General features: G+C 34.6%; 3 protein-coding genes and 1 non-coding gene across 4 annotated transcripts; 1 reads left to right on the top strand and 3 right to left on the bottom strand.

Annotated features, from left to right (window-relative positions):
• Nucleotides 1-277: 277 nt before the first annotated feature.
• On the bottom strand, nt 278-1,214 carry LOC143551917 (photosystem I reaction center subunit IV A, chloroplastic-like). The gene is made up of 3 exons (XM_077042260.1): nt 841-1,214; nt 627-692; nt 278-532 (listed from the first exon to the last, which is right to left on the bottom strand). Exons 1-3 carry the CDS (start codon nt 1,075-1,077, stop codon nt 431-433), a joined length of 405 nt encoding a protein of 134 aa, XP_076898375.1. The 5' UTR covers nt 1,078-1,214; the 3' UTR covers nt 278-430.
• A 6,447-nt stretch (nt 1,215-7,661) lies between these two features.
• Nucleotides 7,662-10,842, top strand: LOC143551926 (uncharacterized). The gene is made up of 8 exons (XM_077042268.1): nt 7,662-7,791; nt 7,873-7,968; nt 8,411-8,487; nt 8,675-8,797; nt 8,894-8,951; nt 9,067-9,154; nt 9,450-9,507; nt 9,592-10,842. Exons 1-8 carry the CDS (start codon nt 7,662-7,664, stop codon nt 10,840-10,842), a joined length of 1,881 nt encoding a protein of 626 aa, XP_076898383.1.
• A 388-nt stretch (nt 10,843-11,230) lies between these two features.
• On the bottom strand, nt 11,231-11,311 carry TRNAL-AAG (transfer RNA leucine (anticodon AAG)). Its single transcript has one exon. It is a non-coding gene; the product is annotated as a tRNA-Leu (tRNA).
• Nucleotides 11,312-11,394: 83 nt separating this feature from the next.
• On the bottom strand, nt 11,395-13,398 carry LOC143551916 (uncharacterized). Its single transcript, XM_077042259.1, has 7 exons — nt 13,309-13,398; nt 13,177-13,208; nt 12,895-13,044; nt 12,751-12,824; nt 12,557-12,675; nt 12,396-12,479; nt 11,395-11,967 (listed from the first exon to the last, which is right to left on the bottom strand). The coding sequence occupies exons 2-7, from the start codon at nt 13,181-13,183 to the stop codon at nt 11,862-11,864; spliced, it is 540 nt and encodes a 179-aa protein (XP_076898374.1). The 5' UTR covers nt 13,184-13,208; nt 13,309-13,398; the 3' UTR covers nt 11,395-11,861.
• Between the last annotated feature and the right edge of the window lie 3,074 nt (nt 13,399-16,472).

The following is a 16,472-nucleotide window of genomic DNA, read 5'->3' as shown; positions in this document are numbered from 1 at the left end:
AATAGTATCCATTTTGATTCAGCCTTGATTTTTTGGCCTAATTCCGAATACATTTAACGAACATACACACTTTTTAGAAAACTAGAAACAATGCATTAGGTCATTCAATTATTACCAGTTTGTCAATTTTACATTCTTATGTATTTGTTTATAGGAAAAAAAATCCACTATACTTAGGCATCTGAACACGTTATATGGTATCCTGACAAATTCTTCATATCAGATTGAGTCACTGATTTATGAAACTATAGAATTGCAGAACATGACATCGATCTAGAGTCTCACTTTACCTAATGTATGATGATTAGCAAAGTTTAGGCAACAAAGAAACACACACATTGAATATAATACAAATTCATTCATAAAATATGTTGCAAAAGATTGAAATATGATGCATTCTACAATCACAACACGATCAAGAAACTCGGTTCTATACTTCTTGGATCTCATCCAACGCATAGTTGTTGGTTGACACATTTGCATAATTCACTTTGTTAAACCTCACAACAACTGGGTACCGAGTCTTTGGGTCCTGCATACCATATCATTTCATATCAACATCAAATACTCCATTAACAAAATAGTTACACACGCAAGCGCACACATATATTATAAACTTTACGTACCTGGTCTACGGTCACAACCGACCCCACTCCTTTGAACCAATAAGACTCCTTCCTTAGAATTCTCACCTATGCATTTGCATAAACATAAAAGTATATATTCACAAAACAGGATTTCATATAATTATAATTACATTATATGTATATGTATACATTGTTCGACATGGGTCACATTTATTAATAAATAAATAAAGATACTAGTACATATAACACATACCTTGGCTCCTCTCTTGGGTCCAATTGGTGGTGGCCTGGGCTTCTCTTCATTGACCGGTTCAGCGGTTGCAGCCGGTGGTGCGGGTTCTTCTGTGGCCTTTACAACGAGTCTTGAACCTCTAGTGTTTTGAATTGGTAGCATGACCATATTGGGCTTGAGTGAGGTGGTGTTAGAGGTGGTGACGTTTGGTGTCACCACAAATCTTGTAGCAGCAGATGCCATACTACAACTTGCCATTGCTAGTTATGTTTTTGAAGGTGTGGAAATGATGAACAAAGTTGATAGTTGGATGTCAAAGGGTTTTGATGTAATGAGGGTTATCTTTTTCTTGGAGAATATTGATTTTTGAGTGAATGGTGTTGGTTTCAATTGAGAGAGCCAGTGGAGTGCTGCCACATGGGTGATAATATCCTTTGGTTGGATAATGTTGTCCCACGCCATTTGGGTTCTAAACTTGACCCAATCACCGCCTATCTAAATCTCTATTGGATCATGTAATATTCCAATCATGGATAATCCAATATCTGTTTGGTCATAGAGTCAGAAGTACTTATACTTTCATTAGTTTAAACCTGATTATTGATTGAAAATATGTAATTTAGAAGGTTTTGAACTTTTACTTTTCTATGTTTTGTTCGACTATTGATTAAATATTTAAAATATTCCCTAATAAAGATAATTATGGACCAAAAGCTATATTTACAAAGCAAATACTGGTTGCCAATGAACAAAGTTTTCTTACACAACTCATTTTAATTAATTTTAGGGATGGCAATGGGTTGGGTTTGGGTCGGGTTTAGGTATTTTCAAACCCATACCCGGTTATAAAAGTCCATCACAAACCCGTCGGGTTTTAATCGGGAAATTACCCGTCGAGTTTCGGGTTTTCCCATCGGGTTTCGGGTTTCCTATCGGGTTTTGACAAAATACCTGTTGGGTATACCCGGCTCAAAACCCATCGGGTTTCCACTGGGGTTTTGACAAAATATAACTAACCGATTACAAATATGGTTACCATATAGGTAAAATATCTCAAATAATTGACATAAACAAGTTTCGACAAATAATATATTTGGAATATAGTATATATATATTATATAATAAGCTATATCAGGTACATCGGGTAAATGGGTCTATGTTATCGGGTAATCGGATATATTAGAAATCCCAAACCCATCCCAAACCCGCAAAAAATTTCAAAACTAATACCAAAACCTAACGGGTCGGATATTACCCGCCCCATTTATGTCGGGTTTTGGGTTTTCTCATTGGGTTCGGGTTTCAATGTCATCCCTAATTAATTTTATACATTAGCACTCTAACTAAGTGACTGACTAGATGTGAAAAAAAAATGTATTTGGAACCAGAACCGAAAGAAAACCGGAACTTAGTTTGTTTATACCTGGATTTTTACTACCCGAACTCGTACCTGACCACACTCGTAGAGTACGAATATGGTATGCATTTCAGTACTAAAACTCATACCCGGAACCGGACCCGATTTGTACCCGGTAATACCCGAAAACCGAAACAGGTTTTTCAAATACCCGATCTATACTCGAAATTACCCTAAAAGTACCATAAAAATACCTCAAGAAAGTTCAATCTCTTAACAAACTAAATCTATACCCGAGGAAAACCCCAAAAATAGGGTTTTTTCAATACCCGGAATAGGGTTTTCAAATGCTCGGTTCTATACCTGACTCGAACCAGTTACATAGGGTATGGTTTTTAAAGAAAATACCCAGACCTAACCATGATGCTGCCAATACCTTATTTTTCAATACCCCGTCATACCTGAAACCGAGTATTAGAAAAACCTGATTTGTGTGCCTCGACTTAGAGGTGCACACAAAAACCAGTTCCGGATCCGACCCGGCAGTTCTTACCCGAAACCGGGCCCGACCCTGCTCTACCCGCAGGTATTGACCGGGCTTTGGGTTTCTCCCCGGAACTGTACCTGGAACCAGAAATACCCGGTCAAAACCGGGCCTACTCTACCCGACACCCGAAAAAACCCAGAAAAAATACCCAACTATACCAAAACCGGTTTCTGTCTGGATCCTATTTTGATTTTTGTTGACCATATCCAGAACATATTCTTAAAAATACCCGATTTCCTCACCTCTACCTCTGCTAGTGAGTGACTATATTCATTATTCAAGATTGGGCTTTATGGACTTTGGTGGTCTATCGTTGGGCTTCATGCCTTCATGGGTATGTTGGCAAATCTAAATTCAAGTTGGGTTTAGTACTAGTTTCGTTTGTGAGTCATTGTCTGTCAGTCAACTGTCAATCATGAGAAGAATGGAAGAAGGGAAAATTCCTAAAATAGCCTATGTAAGTGAGAGAAGTCTCAAAATAGTTTTTTTTTTCCTCAAAATCTTTTATAATTTGGACTGTCAAGACGCATTAGGAAAAGATAAAAATAAAGACGAGATTTCGAAAGAAAGTCAGGTAAAAAACGAGATTTGGGGAAATAATGTTGGCAAAGTCCAAATTATTTATAATCTTGGAGCAAAAGTTCAAATTTTTGAGAAACTCTTTTACTCAAAAAACCATCTTGAGAGACTTTTTTTTATATTTCCTACCTTTCCCGTCCAAATTTTCAAATTTTTGGAAAATTATGGTTTTTACGGTTATAATCCTGAGCCACCATCACCACCTTGAACCACCACCACCACCACCTTAAACCACCACCATCACCGACGCCGTCGGCCCCAACCCATCACCGCCACCGTCACTACCACACATAGTTGATATTGGTACCACACACGAAGACCGACCGTCAAACCGCGTTGATTTAATATTATTAGTATTTATATTTAATTAATAAATACACCACCCACGCCCACTAACCATAATTCTGTGTCTGGTCGTGTTTTAAATCAAATCTCTGTTCTCTTAACACACAGTGCATACACCAACACTCATGCTACCATTTGCTCTACCATTCTTCTTCTTCCTTTATGTTGTAACTGGGTTGACTTCTGATGGGTTGACCCTGTTATCACTCATGACCACTGGACATCAATACCACCGTCTCTTCATCCACTTGGAATGCTTCAAGCCCAACTCCATGTTCATGGGCTGGAGTTCACTGTAACCCTAACAATAACCATTCTCAACCTCTCATCTCCATGTTCGATTTTTCTTTCAGTTATATATGCTATGGGGGTAGTGACGGTGGCGGTGATGGGGTGGGGCCGACGGCGTCGGTGATGGTGGTGGTTCAAGGTGGTGATGGTGGTTCAGGGGTACAGTTGTAAAAAATATAATTTTCCAAGAATTTGAAAATTTGGACGGGAAAAGTAAAAAACGGTTTTTTAAGACGGTTTTTTTGGGTAAAAAAGTTTTTGAAAAAATTAAACTTTTGCTCCAAGATTACAAATAATTTGGATTTTACCGACATTATTTCCTCAAATCTCATCTTTTACCTGATTTTCTTTCAAAATCTCGTCTTTATTTTTATTTTTTCCCAATACGTCTTGACAATCCAAATTATAAAAGATTTTGAGGAAAAAGAGACTATTTTGGACTACTCTCACTAAGAGGGGCTATTTTGAAAATTTCAATATGTTTTGAGGTGTGGGTCAAAAGAATAAAATTTATAATTGTTATTTATCTTTATTTATTTAATTATTTAGTATATTTATTTTATCAATTAGGCTAGTCGCTATGGGCGCCGTGGAGGGGGGAGAAGGGCGCGGTGGGGCTGCAAACACCGCCGCGGAGGAGGCAGCGGTGGAGGGGAAGGCGGGCGCGGAAGGGAGGTGGGGGGGATACACGTTTAATATATTAATTAATAATGTATTATAATATTAATATCCGGTTAAAATACACGTTTAAGGAGGCTTTTTAAGGTGGCCGGCGTCGGATTCCGGCCGCTGGAAACCTAAATCGTAAAAACAGGAATGAAAGGAGATGGTGATTAGTTATATTATATTAATAATATAATTTAAGTGTATTTTCAATTTTAGCCCTTGATCTTTGAAGCTTTATTAAAACATAAATTAAAATAAATTTACCAATTGGACCTTATACTTTGAGATGTGTTTAAAATGTAATGAGAAGTTATAATTTGGATATTTAATTATTATTGAGACTCGTTTAAACAGAAACTTTAAATCCCGTTGATTCGCTATTTGAACAAAATGAACTAGATTCATTATTTAAATTGCATCAGTTAATTTATTAAAAACACGAAAAAGGGAAACGAATTTCAGCTTTCGATCGGATTTGGTTGAACATCTTTGGAGTAATAAGCAAGATGACGGCGAGGACGACGACTAAAAATAGCTTTAATTTTTTTATATGTTTTTTTATTTAATTTATTTTGTAGTTTAGTATTATTGTATTTTTTATTGTATTATATATTTATTGTATTTGTTTTTTTGTTTTATAAAAAAAATGGAAAATGTTGGGCTTCGAAGCCCCCTCACCATAAAGGGGCATTATGCCATGGGGCTTCGATGCCCCTAGTGCCCACGTGAGGCTGACGTGGCACTGTGGAGGGGCTTCGAAGCCCCCCACCATAACATATAGCCTTAAGATTTATTTTGAGTACTTTTATTTCAAGTTATCATCGATGATTAGGTGGATGAATCTTTCTATCTTGTTTGTTTTTGTTTTAGGTTTTCATGATGTGATAATTATTGAAAAAAGAATGAAAACAATCCTTTTATGAGAAAAAAAAAAACCATGAGAGATCAAGTGCATGGAATAGATATACGCAAAGTGGAGACAGGGAATGAAGACTATAATTTAGTTGTTGGTGTTAGTTAAGGAGTTTTATGTGTTAGGATATGGAACGAGAATAAACACAGTCCATTTTAAAATAGACGGAAAATGTTTTCAGCTACAAGGTATTTGGCCCTCATCAAGAAACGTAGTAAATTACACTAGTGGTCACCATAGTAACTCAAAATTTCACATTTGATTCAATTTTTGAGATATTGCCAACCTTTTACTTGTTATGTTTACCTTTAACTTGTTACATCAGTAATACTCCGTATTATTATATCGGAAAGAAAAAAAATCCCTTGATTTAATGTTTTCAAAAAGAAAATACGATGAAAATTTAGAGTGAGTGATACGTTTAGCCAACCTATTAATTTAAACTACTTAATATGATTATTATTTAAATTTGTCACTTATATTAGTATATAGGGTTTATTACTCCATAAAATAGCAACCAAGTTTGAAAGTTGTTTCAATCAGGTCACTGAAAAAATCTTTTATTCCAATCAGGCTATCGAAGTTTCTTTTTTGTTTCAATTATAGATATTTTATCTGAATAGCAGGTAATTTAGGTTTTTTTTTTAATTTTTTAATATTTTGACCTTGCATAATAACTTTTAATGGTTGGGAAAATTTGTAAAAAATGCGAAATATAATTTTTAAATTCCGAAAAATCGAAAACTTGTAATAAATTGCGAAAATTTAAAAAATTGCAAGTGGACCATTGAGTTTTCCCATTTCTTACCAATTACGTCAAAATCGTTAACTCCGTTAATTTTCAATGTTAAATAAGGGGTATATTTGTCTTTTAACCCATTTATTTCCAACCATTTATAAATCACTTTTTATATATCTCTATTATTAATGTTTTCATTCATTGTTGCTACATACATTAATTTATTTTCTATATCATTCTTGTTCAAAATTCATAAAACCAAAACAAATTCAAGCATTTATCCAAATGCCAGCCTCCCCTTTGACACCATCACTGAGCCACCACATAACTTGTCATCGGTAACCACTTCCACCACCATTACCACCCCCACCATCCATCTTTGTCTCTGAATTAGCCACCATTCCCACTCTACCATGATTTTGAAACAGCCAATATGATTTTGGAACACCAATCGACCGTCGGAAATACCTATTTATACATCAGAAACAACCAGTTCTTAAGGTTTTGATTTTGAGTTTAAAACGCATAACAATGTCAGTTCGTTGTTGTAACAATTGAAGGGTTTAGTGCTCATAACCAATGATTTTCTCATTCATATCTAGATGAGGAAGCGGGGATTGAAGGTGGCAGTGGGCGGTGGCAATCTGAGGAGTGGGAAATTAAGGTTTTGTGAGGAGAATTTGGGATCTAGATCTAGATCCCGTTACCGATGGTGATTTTAACCTGATTAACTTAAAGGTTCATCGTGGAAGAAGATGATGATTATATTTATTCATATAATTGGGTTAAAATAATAAATAAATCTAAAAAGACATATATACCCCTCATTTAACGTTAATAAATAACAAAGTTAACAACTTGGACGTAATTGGTAAGAAATCAGAAACCTCAATGGTCTAGTTGCAGAAAAAAACTTTTTGGATTAAAATCGCATAATTAACCAAACCTTGAAGACGATTTTGGCACTTTACTCTAACTTTAATAGACTTTTGGAGTTATAATTTTTGAAATAAAAATTGCACGACATGATGTTATAACTTTTGTAATTTTATTTTTTTTGCACTTTATTGCAATTTTTCGATTTATTTTTTTTGCAATTTTTAGAAATTTTAAAATTATATTTCGCATTTTTTACAAATTTTCCCAACCTTGAAAAATGATTATGCAAAGTAAAAAATAAAAATAAAATAAAACAAACTAGATTACCTGCTATTTAGATAAAATAGCTAGAATTGGAACAAAAAAGAAACTCCCGATCTAACTAGAACATGTTTAAAACTTCTTTACTATGGGTATATAAAAGGTGAAAGGACCCGTTTAGGGTTTTCCAATTTGGCGCCAAAATTGCATCTGCAACTCACATATCAAAAACTAGGGTTTCTGAATCCCAAATTTCAAATCAACGATGCGTCAGAACGCCAAGAAACCCAAACCAAACCCTAACAACAATCCACGACGTAGTACTTCAATCCGAGCTATCATTGGAGACCGTCGTTTCGATCAATTTCGCCATGTAAATAATGACGGAATTGAAGGTAACTTGATCAAATTCTTATTTAGCTCGTGCTATTTGTAATTCTGAATTGATTAGCTGAATCTGTGTATGGTTATTATAGGTACAAATAAGGTTAAAAGAATGGAAGTTCATGATCTCCCTAATTTGGGACAAAATGGTTCTTCTAATCGATCGGGAGCAGGCGGTGATCCGAGAGGTAAACCGGCATATTTTACGAGTTTTTAGTTTTTACGCCCTTACAATTGCATACATTTTGTGTGTTATACAGGTTAAATAATTGTTTTTTGTAAATGCTTATTTTAAATAATATGTCATACACCTGTCGGAGACGTTTTATAAAAAAGTTAAAGAATATGACTTATGGTGTAATCATATTATTTACAAGATTAAAGAAAGCAATTATTATTTAGTAGGAGAGAGAGGCAGAGAATCAAAATCTAGACTTCACTAGAAGTCGACATGTGGCATCCAATATTTGATAGGGGAGAGAGAGGCAGGAAAATGAACTTTTAGGTGGCCTAAAAAGATGTGATTTTATTTATTAGATATAGAAGACTTGGAATATATATTTATGATGAAACTTAGCTTATTGTATCCTTCCACTTGTTAGTGATGTTGCAAGGACTTTATGACTTCAGGTGGCTGTGGAGATTTGGCTGCAAAAACCTCAGAATATGCATTTTTTAAGAGGATTAAGACAAATACTTTTAGTGATGTAAATGGACATCCCAATTCTCATAACAACCAATTAAGCAAAGTTCAACACAGCCATAATTTCACAAGAGAAGGTTCTTATTTTTCCATAATTAGCAGCATCAACTGATATCTAATGTATTTGATGTTACACAAGTTATCTATATATTAGTACTCTGTGACAGTTAACAAGTAGTTAAACTTTGCAGAGGTACCTAATGTGCAGAAAGAGAGCATTAAGCATGCCAAATCTTCATCGCCAAATGAGAAAGAACAAAATGAGGCCCATTATTCCTTTCTTTCACCACCGTGTCGTGGATCAAAGAATTCTGGTGAGAATATGTGACCAGTCATGCCTTATCAAATAATTAAGAATTACTCTTAAGAATCTTTAATGCATAAGTATGATGCTATATGATGTGATGCAGCGGTTGATGGCACAAATGTTCAACATGTTAGGTCTGGTTTATATAACTGCTTGTCTCCGTCAGTGGGCAGCAAAATAAATAACTCGGATAAACGTTTTTCGAGTTATATATGTCGTGCTGATGCCTGATGCAATCTTTTTAGTAATTCACTAGTTAACATACCTTTTTAGCAGGGAATAAAGGAATATTTTATGCAAAGAGGGAGAAGTTACGCCAGCTAGCAGCAGATAGATATAATGTCAAGGAGGTTTCTTCAGAAGGGTTAGTTAACCAAGGTCCGTTATGAGGTAGGGCCGGGTGGTCGACCGACCTCGGCCCAACACCCTGATAGGCCCGAATTTTTTTTTGAGTTATATAAATTTTTTTGTAAAAAAAATATGTATTCTTAATGTTTAAACCCAATTACTCAACTAATTTAAGGCCCAAACTTTTTTCACCTTCGGCCGAAAAATTTTTCACGATTCTCGGAGACGGCCCTGTAGTTAACTGCACAATCTTAACTGTTCCACATTCTGGCATTATTAGTTATACAGCTTTGATTAGTTTTATGTCTCAGGTTTGATTTGGTTTCTGCTCTCATCAGTAGGATCCTACCTGTGGTCCAGGATAATAATGTATGATATGAATTAATATATGGAATATTCTATTTAATATGAATGAATATGTTGGTTTGTTTGCTAAAAGGTGGTATTTTACAGACTCACAGAAATCCTAAGCAAGATGAAATAGATTCTGAATGCAAGTTGCCTCCTTTTCCTGAGTTAGAATCAGCTACACAAATCAAGAATCATGAAGCTTACAAAAGAAAGTTAGTGGAGTCTCAAAAGTTATCATGTTTGGATGATGGTTTTTGCAGACCAACAAAGAAACTCAAAGAAAAGGATCTTCTAGAATGGAATCCTACTGATTCCTTTTCATGTGATGATGGTTTTTGCAGACCAACAAAGAAAGTCAAAGAAAAGGATCTTCTAGAATGGAATCCTACGGATTCCTTTTCATGTGATGATGGTTTTTGCAGACCAACAAAGAAACTCAAAGAAAAGAATCTTCTAGAATGGAATCCTACGGATTCTTTTTTACGTGATGATGGCTTTTGCAGACCAACAAAGCAACTCAAAGAAAAGAATCTTCTAGAATGGAATCCTACGGAATCTTTTTCATGCAGGGCTTCCCCAAATTGTAGAATTGGGTATAACTGCGGCCAAACAGAAGGTTACAATAGAAAAATCATCAAGTCTCACCATAGATCATGCTTGGATATCCTCGAATGGAATCCTACTGGTGTAGAATCTAGTACCCAATATAATCACAACCGTACAGCTAGCGGTTTCAGAATTCAGAACTTTGACATGGAGGGTATCGTATCTTTTGATGAGCCACTTCGTGTACACGAATCTAGAAACTTCCAAGAGCTTGATGAATCCCGTCTTTATGCCGAGCCTAAACTCTTGGGACAGCCGCAAAGACTCTTGTTGGGATGGGATGACAACAGTGAAAAAGATGAATCTTTTTTAGCATCGTCTCCTTTCATCACCAGATACATAAGAAAAGAACATTTGCTGACATCATCAGTCTCATCGTACACTCCAAAGCATCTTATGGCTGTGGAGGAAGATTGCAGCACCAAATTCCCATTTCAAGATTATAATATGTGCTGCTTGAACGAGTCTTTCAACATGGAAGAAAACCGTGGTTCAGAATCTTTTCTGTTTCTGATTCAGTCACCTGCCAGTAAGCCCCTAAGCTTTCTGGACACAGGCTTGCATTCGCTTGCTGATGATGAAAACGAAGAGAACTTTGTGTACGGTTCAGATCAGTTTTTAGATAGTGGCGTGAATGATTACGGTTCATCTAGCTACATGGAGTCATTTTTTGATAAACATTTTGACCACACTGTCACTGACTACCCTTCGCTGCTTCATGATTCAAGCAGGAATGATGAGTTTTAGTGACATGTATAGTGTTTGCTTCTGGATCATTCCAGATTGTTTAAAATATTTCTTGGTTAGTGACATGAAATAGTTGTAAATAAGAGCAGCTGCCTATATAGTAATATAGTGTTGTTAATGTTGTTTTTCGTTAAATGGTATCTATTATATAGCGGTGTGCGAAAACTGTAGGCCATCAAAACCGATTAACGGAACCTGGAACAGGGGTACAGACTATATTCAGCCCATTTCTGTATTTTCAAAATAACTTCAGATTTTTATATAAAAGAAAAGAGGTTTGAAAGTGAAACTGGACTGGCCATGATTTTGCTTTTAAAATTTTCAAAATTCGGTTATAGGTTGTGTATGAACCAGAAGCAGATGGGCCAAAATAAAATAAAAAATTAGATGTTGAGAGTGGGATTTGAACCCACGCCCTTTCGGACCAGAACCTTAATCTGGCGCCTTAGACCAACTCGGCCATCTCAACTTTGGTACACTTCCTACTTAACTTTTCATATATCCTGGTTGTTTGGACATTTCTTGATCCTATCAAAATGCAATGAGTTGTCCTTTTACCCACACGGATTTTTATTGATTGCATGATTGACCAATATTCTATTTTCATGTGAAGGTGAATTCTAGCTCACAGTATACATGTTGAAAAGCACAAGTACTCTTGTACTACATAAACAGACCTTTTTAGTGGTGTACAAAACAGTTACCATTGTGATAAAGTTTGCGTACTTTAATTCAAAACCCAGAGGCAGAATACATAAACAAACATAAGGTCATTCGCATTCAATAAGTAGAACACATTATGATTATATCATATTCTATGCATCCTATAATCGAATATATAATAACTTAAGAAAAAAAGGAGTTAATCGCTAGAAAACAAAGCTCCGAGGACCCCCAAAAAACGCAGCATATGTTTCAGGCAAAACAAATAAACCAAATCACAAAAGCTATATCCGTATCGCGTTATTTTCACTGCAATCCGGGACCTATTTCCATTCAATGTTTTTTTTTTCCTACTTTCACCAAAAGAACCATCTTCTTGTAGTTGGAGCTTTAACACTTGCTGTGACATTATCTTCTTTTTTCCTATTTTCGAGTCCTTGCTTTAATGCTTCCATCCTTTTCCTGCATAATGTTCAATGCAATTACGGTATCTCAAAGTCATATGCAAAATGTTCAAAAACAGATTGATAAAAAAAAGAATATTAATTTGTTTTATAGAAACTCCATCATCAAAACTATTCTGTTCAGCAAAAACTTGCATTATCAAAACATTTGTCCTTTAACAAGCATTAAGCATAACAACAATCTTATCTAATAATCACAAAAAGACATACGAGTGGTCACGTTTGACTGATCAGAGCATGCATTATTGATAAAACACAGTAGTGACAGTACTACCCCTAATGCCCAACCATCCTAGAACCAACTGGCCCCTCATCTAAGTCATCTTTAAGATCCAAGGGAACACAATAGTTTTAATAAAAAATAAGATTTCCAAATACATTAAAAGATAATACAAAGAAACTTAAAAAAGTGTTGGCAAATATTACTTGGTATCGGTAAGACGACCGTGCAAACTCCATCTTTGGCGAAACCCTTCTGCACCCTCAATCCCACTTGCAAGAATCAAGCACCTGCGATGCAAATTAAAAAAAAATGTAAATAAACAAAAGAAGATTAATAGTTAATAATTAGTAGACAATTCGCATACCTCTCTAATGTTGTGGTTTCGGACACAAGTTGAGAAGCTCTTTCTTTTGCTAAATCCAAAGGCATTGACAAACCTAACTTATACTCGCTATCTAGAAGACGTTGCCTTAATTCCTTATCCTGTAACATTTAACATTATCATTATTATTTTCGCAATCAAACGACGAGAAAAGGAATCATTAAAAAGAACAATACTCGTTTCTCTGCACACTCCCGGTAAAACACAATCTCTTCTTGACAAAACGGCTCGATGTCATTAACTTGCAGACCTTAACAAGTTTCCAATCAACAAACCAAGTCCAAAACAATTAATAAACGTAGCGCAGTAACACAACTTACACAGAAACACGTTCCTTAAGATCCCATCACACAAATTAACACCTTCAAGAACATGAGAGGCAATTTCGGGTGGAATTATAGGCGATGGCGGTCCGAGCATTAAATCGTCTCCCATCAGAACCGTTTCCTCCATCGTTGGTTGCGAATCGACTGAACATTCAACAAACAAATCCACACCAATCAAATTTGCAATATATTGTCCCAATTGATCCAACATAACATAACAAATTAATAGTTTTTATTAAATTGAGCATATAGGTAATAGAAAATGAAGGAACATACCATCCATGATTGATTCTTTTGATTAGTGTTACCTGCAATTACAAATATAATATATGTAAATGAATAATTAGCATTTTAAAATCAAAAAACCCTAAACCCTAAAATACTCAATAACAGAAGGCTGTAGTTTACCGGTATTAAATTGATCGGAAAAGCTGAGCTGTCTGACGGCGACGGGAGGTTTTCCGGTTACTTTGCCTCGATTAATCACTTCTCCCACACACGCCCCTACTTTCTATGATTTATGAAAAAAATAAAATAAAAAGAAAGAAATTTAATTTTTTTTATAATATTTTTTTAATGTAATGACTATGTCACACGTGACCAGCTCGGCGCTAGCTATCGGCTTTTAAAAGCTTGAGCTGAGTAGAGTTTAAATGATATCAAGCTTAGCGGTTTGGAAGTACTTGAGTTCGAAACACGCTGAGCTTTATTAAGATCTCGTAAGCTAAAATGAAGTATGGCTCGTTTACACCCCTAGTCATAAGTCATAACAAGTTTAACAAGATTTGTGAATGAAAACATGCTCGTTATTTATACAATAATAATAATAAATTTTATATAAAAAATGAAGGGTATATAATTATGATAAAAAGATAATTGATAATGCATAGTATGTTATAATTTATAAGTTGTAATTACAAACATAAGTACTTTAATTGAATGACTAATAAATAAACGAGTCGGACTTGAACCTAAAATTTTTCTGACGAACCTAGCTTGATTTTTGGATGCACGTCTTAAAAAGATTCGAGCTTGAGCTATGTCATGTTATACAAATTAAACTCAAATTTATGTTGGTTCAAGCTCGATCATCCGGTCCCAAAGCGTTTAAAACTCTATATCGTCACTTGTTTTAACATTTGTCATTGGTGATAGAAAGTCTGACGTGTTGTGCCACAAAGTGGACTCCTTTTGTTTTTGTATATATAGTAATAGTTTTGATAGTTAGCACATGAATTCGTGTTGGTCGGATGGTATTGTTGGTAAGAGAAACTGTTTGTATCGCTTAGCAGCCCAGGTTTGAATCCTTGATGATTCAGATTATGGTTTCATTTTTTTAATTGTGTTATTTACGTTTTTGTGTATAGTAGAATGGTTTGTCTTTCAACATTAACTTTGGCTTGGACCGGATAGTTGTGTTGCTAAGTGATATCGACTGAATTTGCATACAATCACCGCATTTTGTTTTAGTATCAGTACAGTAACGAAAAATTACGGATACCAATTTTATTTTTATTTTTTAGTTCCGATATCGTAACGAACGTGACGGCTACCAACCAAAATTGTGTAGACTCATCGCCTCAACGCTCCGGATAGACAACACTTGGGTTTTACTAAAGCCCGAGCTTTACTAACCAACGTCACCTGTTGGTCCACCTAAGTTTTTAAATTGTTTTTGTTTTAGTTCCGATGTCATAAAGCACATAACCAAAACTGACCGAATTCGTGTCGACTTACTGCCTCGAAACCGAGACCTGCAATGCTTGGGTTTTACCAACGCCCAAGTTTTACCAACCTGCCCGGCGCAACTTGCCGGGTAAAACACTAATTATAATTACATCAATTAGAAACCAGATCTCTAATTATACATCAATCTCACTTTCATTTTCACATGTTCATCAATTTAACATTGCAATTAGATACTTACATCAATCAGAAATCAGATCTCAAATCGAATCAAACCGAATCACACACACACATATATATATATATATATATATATCCGGATCTGAATTCTGATCCACCGGTTCAAGTAATTAATGGCCGGAGCGGCCTCTGCGCTATTTCTTCTGGACATCAAAGGCCATGTTTTGGTGTGGCGTGACTACCGTGGTGACGTATCTGCAGTTCAGGTCGAACGCTTCTTCATTAAGCTCTTAGAGAAAGAGGTAAATTCAGTAATTTGATAATTAGTGTTTTAAGGATTGAAATTAACTGATATTGGTTGCTTAATAATATGCATAGGAGGTTGTTAAGTAAGTTGTACAAATTGTTGAGCTGAGTTATTATGTTTTAATTAGGTTTTCGAATTCTGCGTACACACACACGTGTATGTATATATATACATATATATATAGAGAGAGAGAGAGGTGCGTTAACATACAATAATTATTTAACGTACATTAGGTACGCGAAATACATTCAAGTTTAAAAACCAAAAACGTTCAAGCAAAATTCTCAACCTTATAACGTTCAAGGTTAAACCTTAAAACGTTCAGGCTTAAAATCTGATACATTTAAGGTTAAAACTCATCATTTAAAACTCAAAATTGATCGATTAAAGCTTTAAATTGACGATTAATTGGATCAATTACAAGGTGAATTGATCAATTAGGTTCAACAATTTCAATTTCCATTGGAAATTGATCAACTTACCTGTGAACAATGATCAATGGTCGTGATGGAAGAGGACGATACTCATAATAGTCGTGGCGTTCTTGTTTTTCCGTCGAGTTGCCGGACCCTCGTATCTACCTATTCTAATAAAGTAAAATAATTGTGGACATTTGTTATCTTTTGGTTAATTCTCACAACTTTTTCCCTCCAAAACTAATATATCATAATATATGTAATAGATTAACAATTATTCACTTTCCTTTTACACTCTATTTATATTATATCTATATATTTTTATAAATATAAATATTAACATATTATTTATTATATATTTCAAAATACTTGGTGAATTCAAAAAATCAACAACAAATCACGTTTCTCAAAGATTGAAAAGAATATAATTTCAAATGTTATCATTCGCATATTATACTATATGTATATTGTAGAAGATTGTAAATAAAAACAAAACTCGAATATACTTTCAATTTACAAGTAAGTTTTTAATCATTAAATTATGCGTATATGCTTAAAAGTCGATCAAATTTTTTTTTAAAATCAATCTATTTATCTATTATTATTATTATCATCGTCAATTGTCATATAAATTTATAAATTATAAATATATGTTTTAAATCTATCCACATATTTTTTCGTTTAATTTAGTAAACTAAATATATGTTAAAATGTAAGAATAGTATATACGAATCACTTTCAGACATAACAAAGTTTGTTATACTTAATTTCTTTGTTTTTTTATCAAGAATTGTTTCAGGTTTTTTGTGAAACCTAAATTTGATTTTATGGGTCAAAAGTTGGTAAATAGATTGTTTGGTACAAATTAACCACATTTAGGTCAAAATTTGTTGCGGGTCAAAAATGGAAAATTTGAGTATTTTTAAAAGTTCGAGAATGCAAATAGATTTATCGTCAAATTTGTTATGGGTTCAAAGTGTTGA

Source organism: Bidens hawaiensis, unplaced genomic scaffold (genome assembly GCF_021521415.1).
Source record: "Bidens hawaiensis isolate Kalapana, Puna unplaced genomic scaffold, B.hawaiensis_p1.1 tig00016744_1, whole genome shotgun sequence".
Taxonomy (NCBI): Eukaryota; Viridiplantae; Streptophyta; class Magnoliopsida; order Asterales; family Asteraceae; genus Bidens; species Bidens hawaiensis.
This window is presented reverse-complemented; position numbering and strand designations above follow the sequence as displayed.

Coding starts and splice junctions, on each gene's coding strand:
- LOC143551926 (XM_077042268.1), top strand. CDS start 7,662: ATGCGTCAGAACGCCAAGAAACCCAAACCAAACCCTAACAACAATCCA. Junction 7,969..8,410: donor AGCAGGCGGTGATCCGAGAG/GTAAACCGGCAT, acceptor TTATGACTTCAG/GTGGCTGTGGAGATTTGGCT. Junction 8,952..9,066: donor TTATATAACTGCTTGTCTCC/GTCAGTGGGCAG, acceptor CCTTTTTAGCAG/GGAATAAAGGAATATTTTAT.
- LOC143551917 (XM_077042260.1), bottom strand. CDS start 1,077: ATGGCAAGTTGTAGTATGGCATCTGCTGCTACAAGATTTGTGGTGACA. Junction 693..840: donor GACCCAAGAGAGGAGCCAAG/GTATGTGTTATA, acceptor GCAAATGCATAG/GTGAGAATTCTAAGGAAGGA. Junction 533..626: donor CGGTTGTGACCGTAGACCAG/GTACGTAAAGTT, acceptor TATGGTATGCAG/GACCCAAAGACTCGGTACCC.
- LOC143551916 (XM_077042259.1), bottom strand. Junction 12,480..12,556: donor GAAACCACAACATTAGAGAG/GTATGCGAATTG, acceptor TTTGCATCGCAG/GTGCTTGATTCTTGCAAGTG. Junction 11,968..12,395: donor GGTCGTCTTACCGATACCAA/GTAATATTTGCC, acceptor AACATTATGCAG/GAAAAGGATGGAAGCATTAA.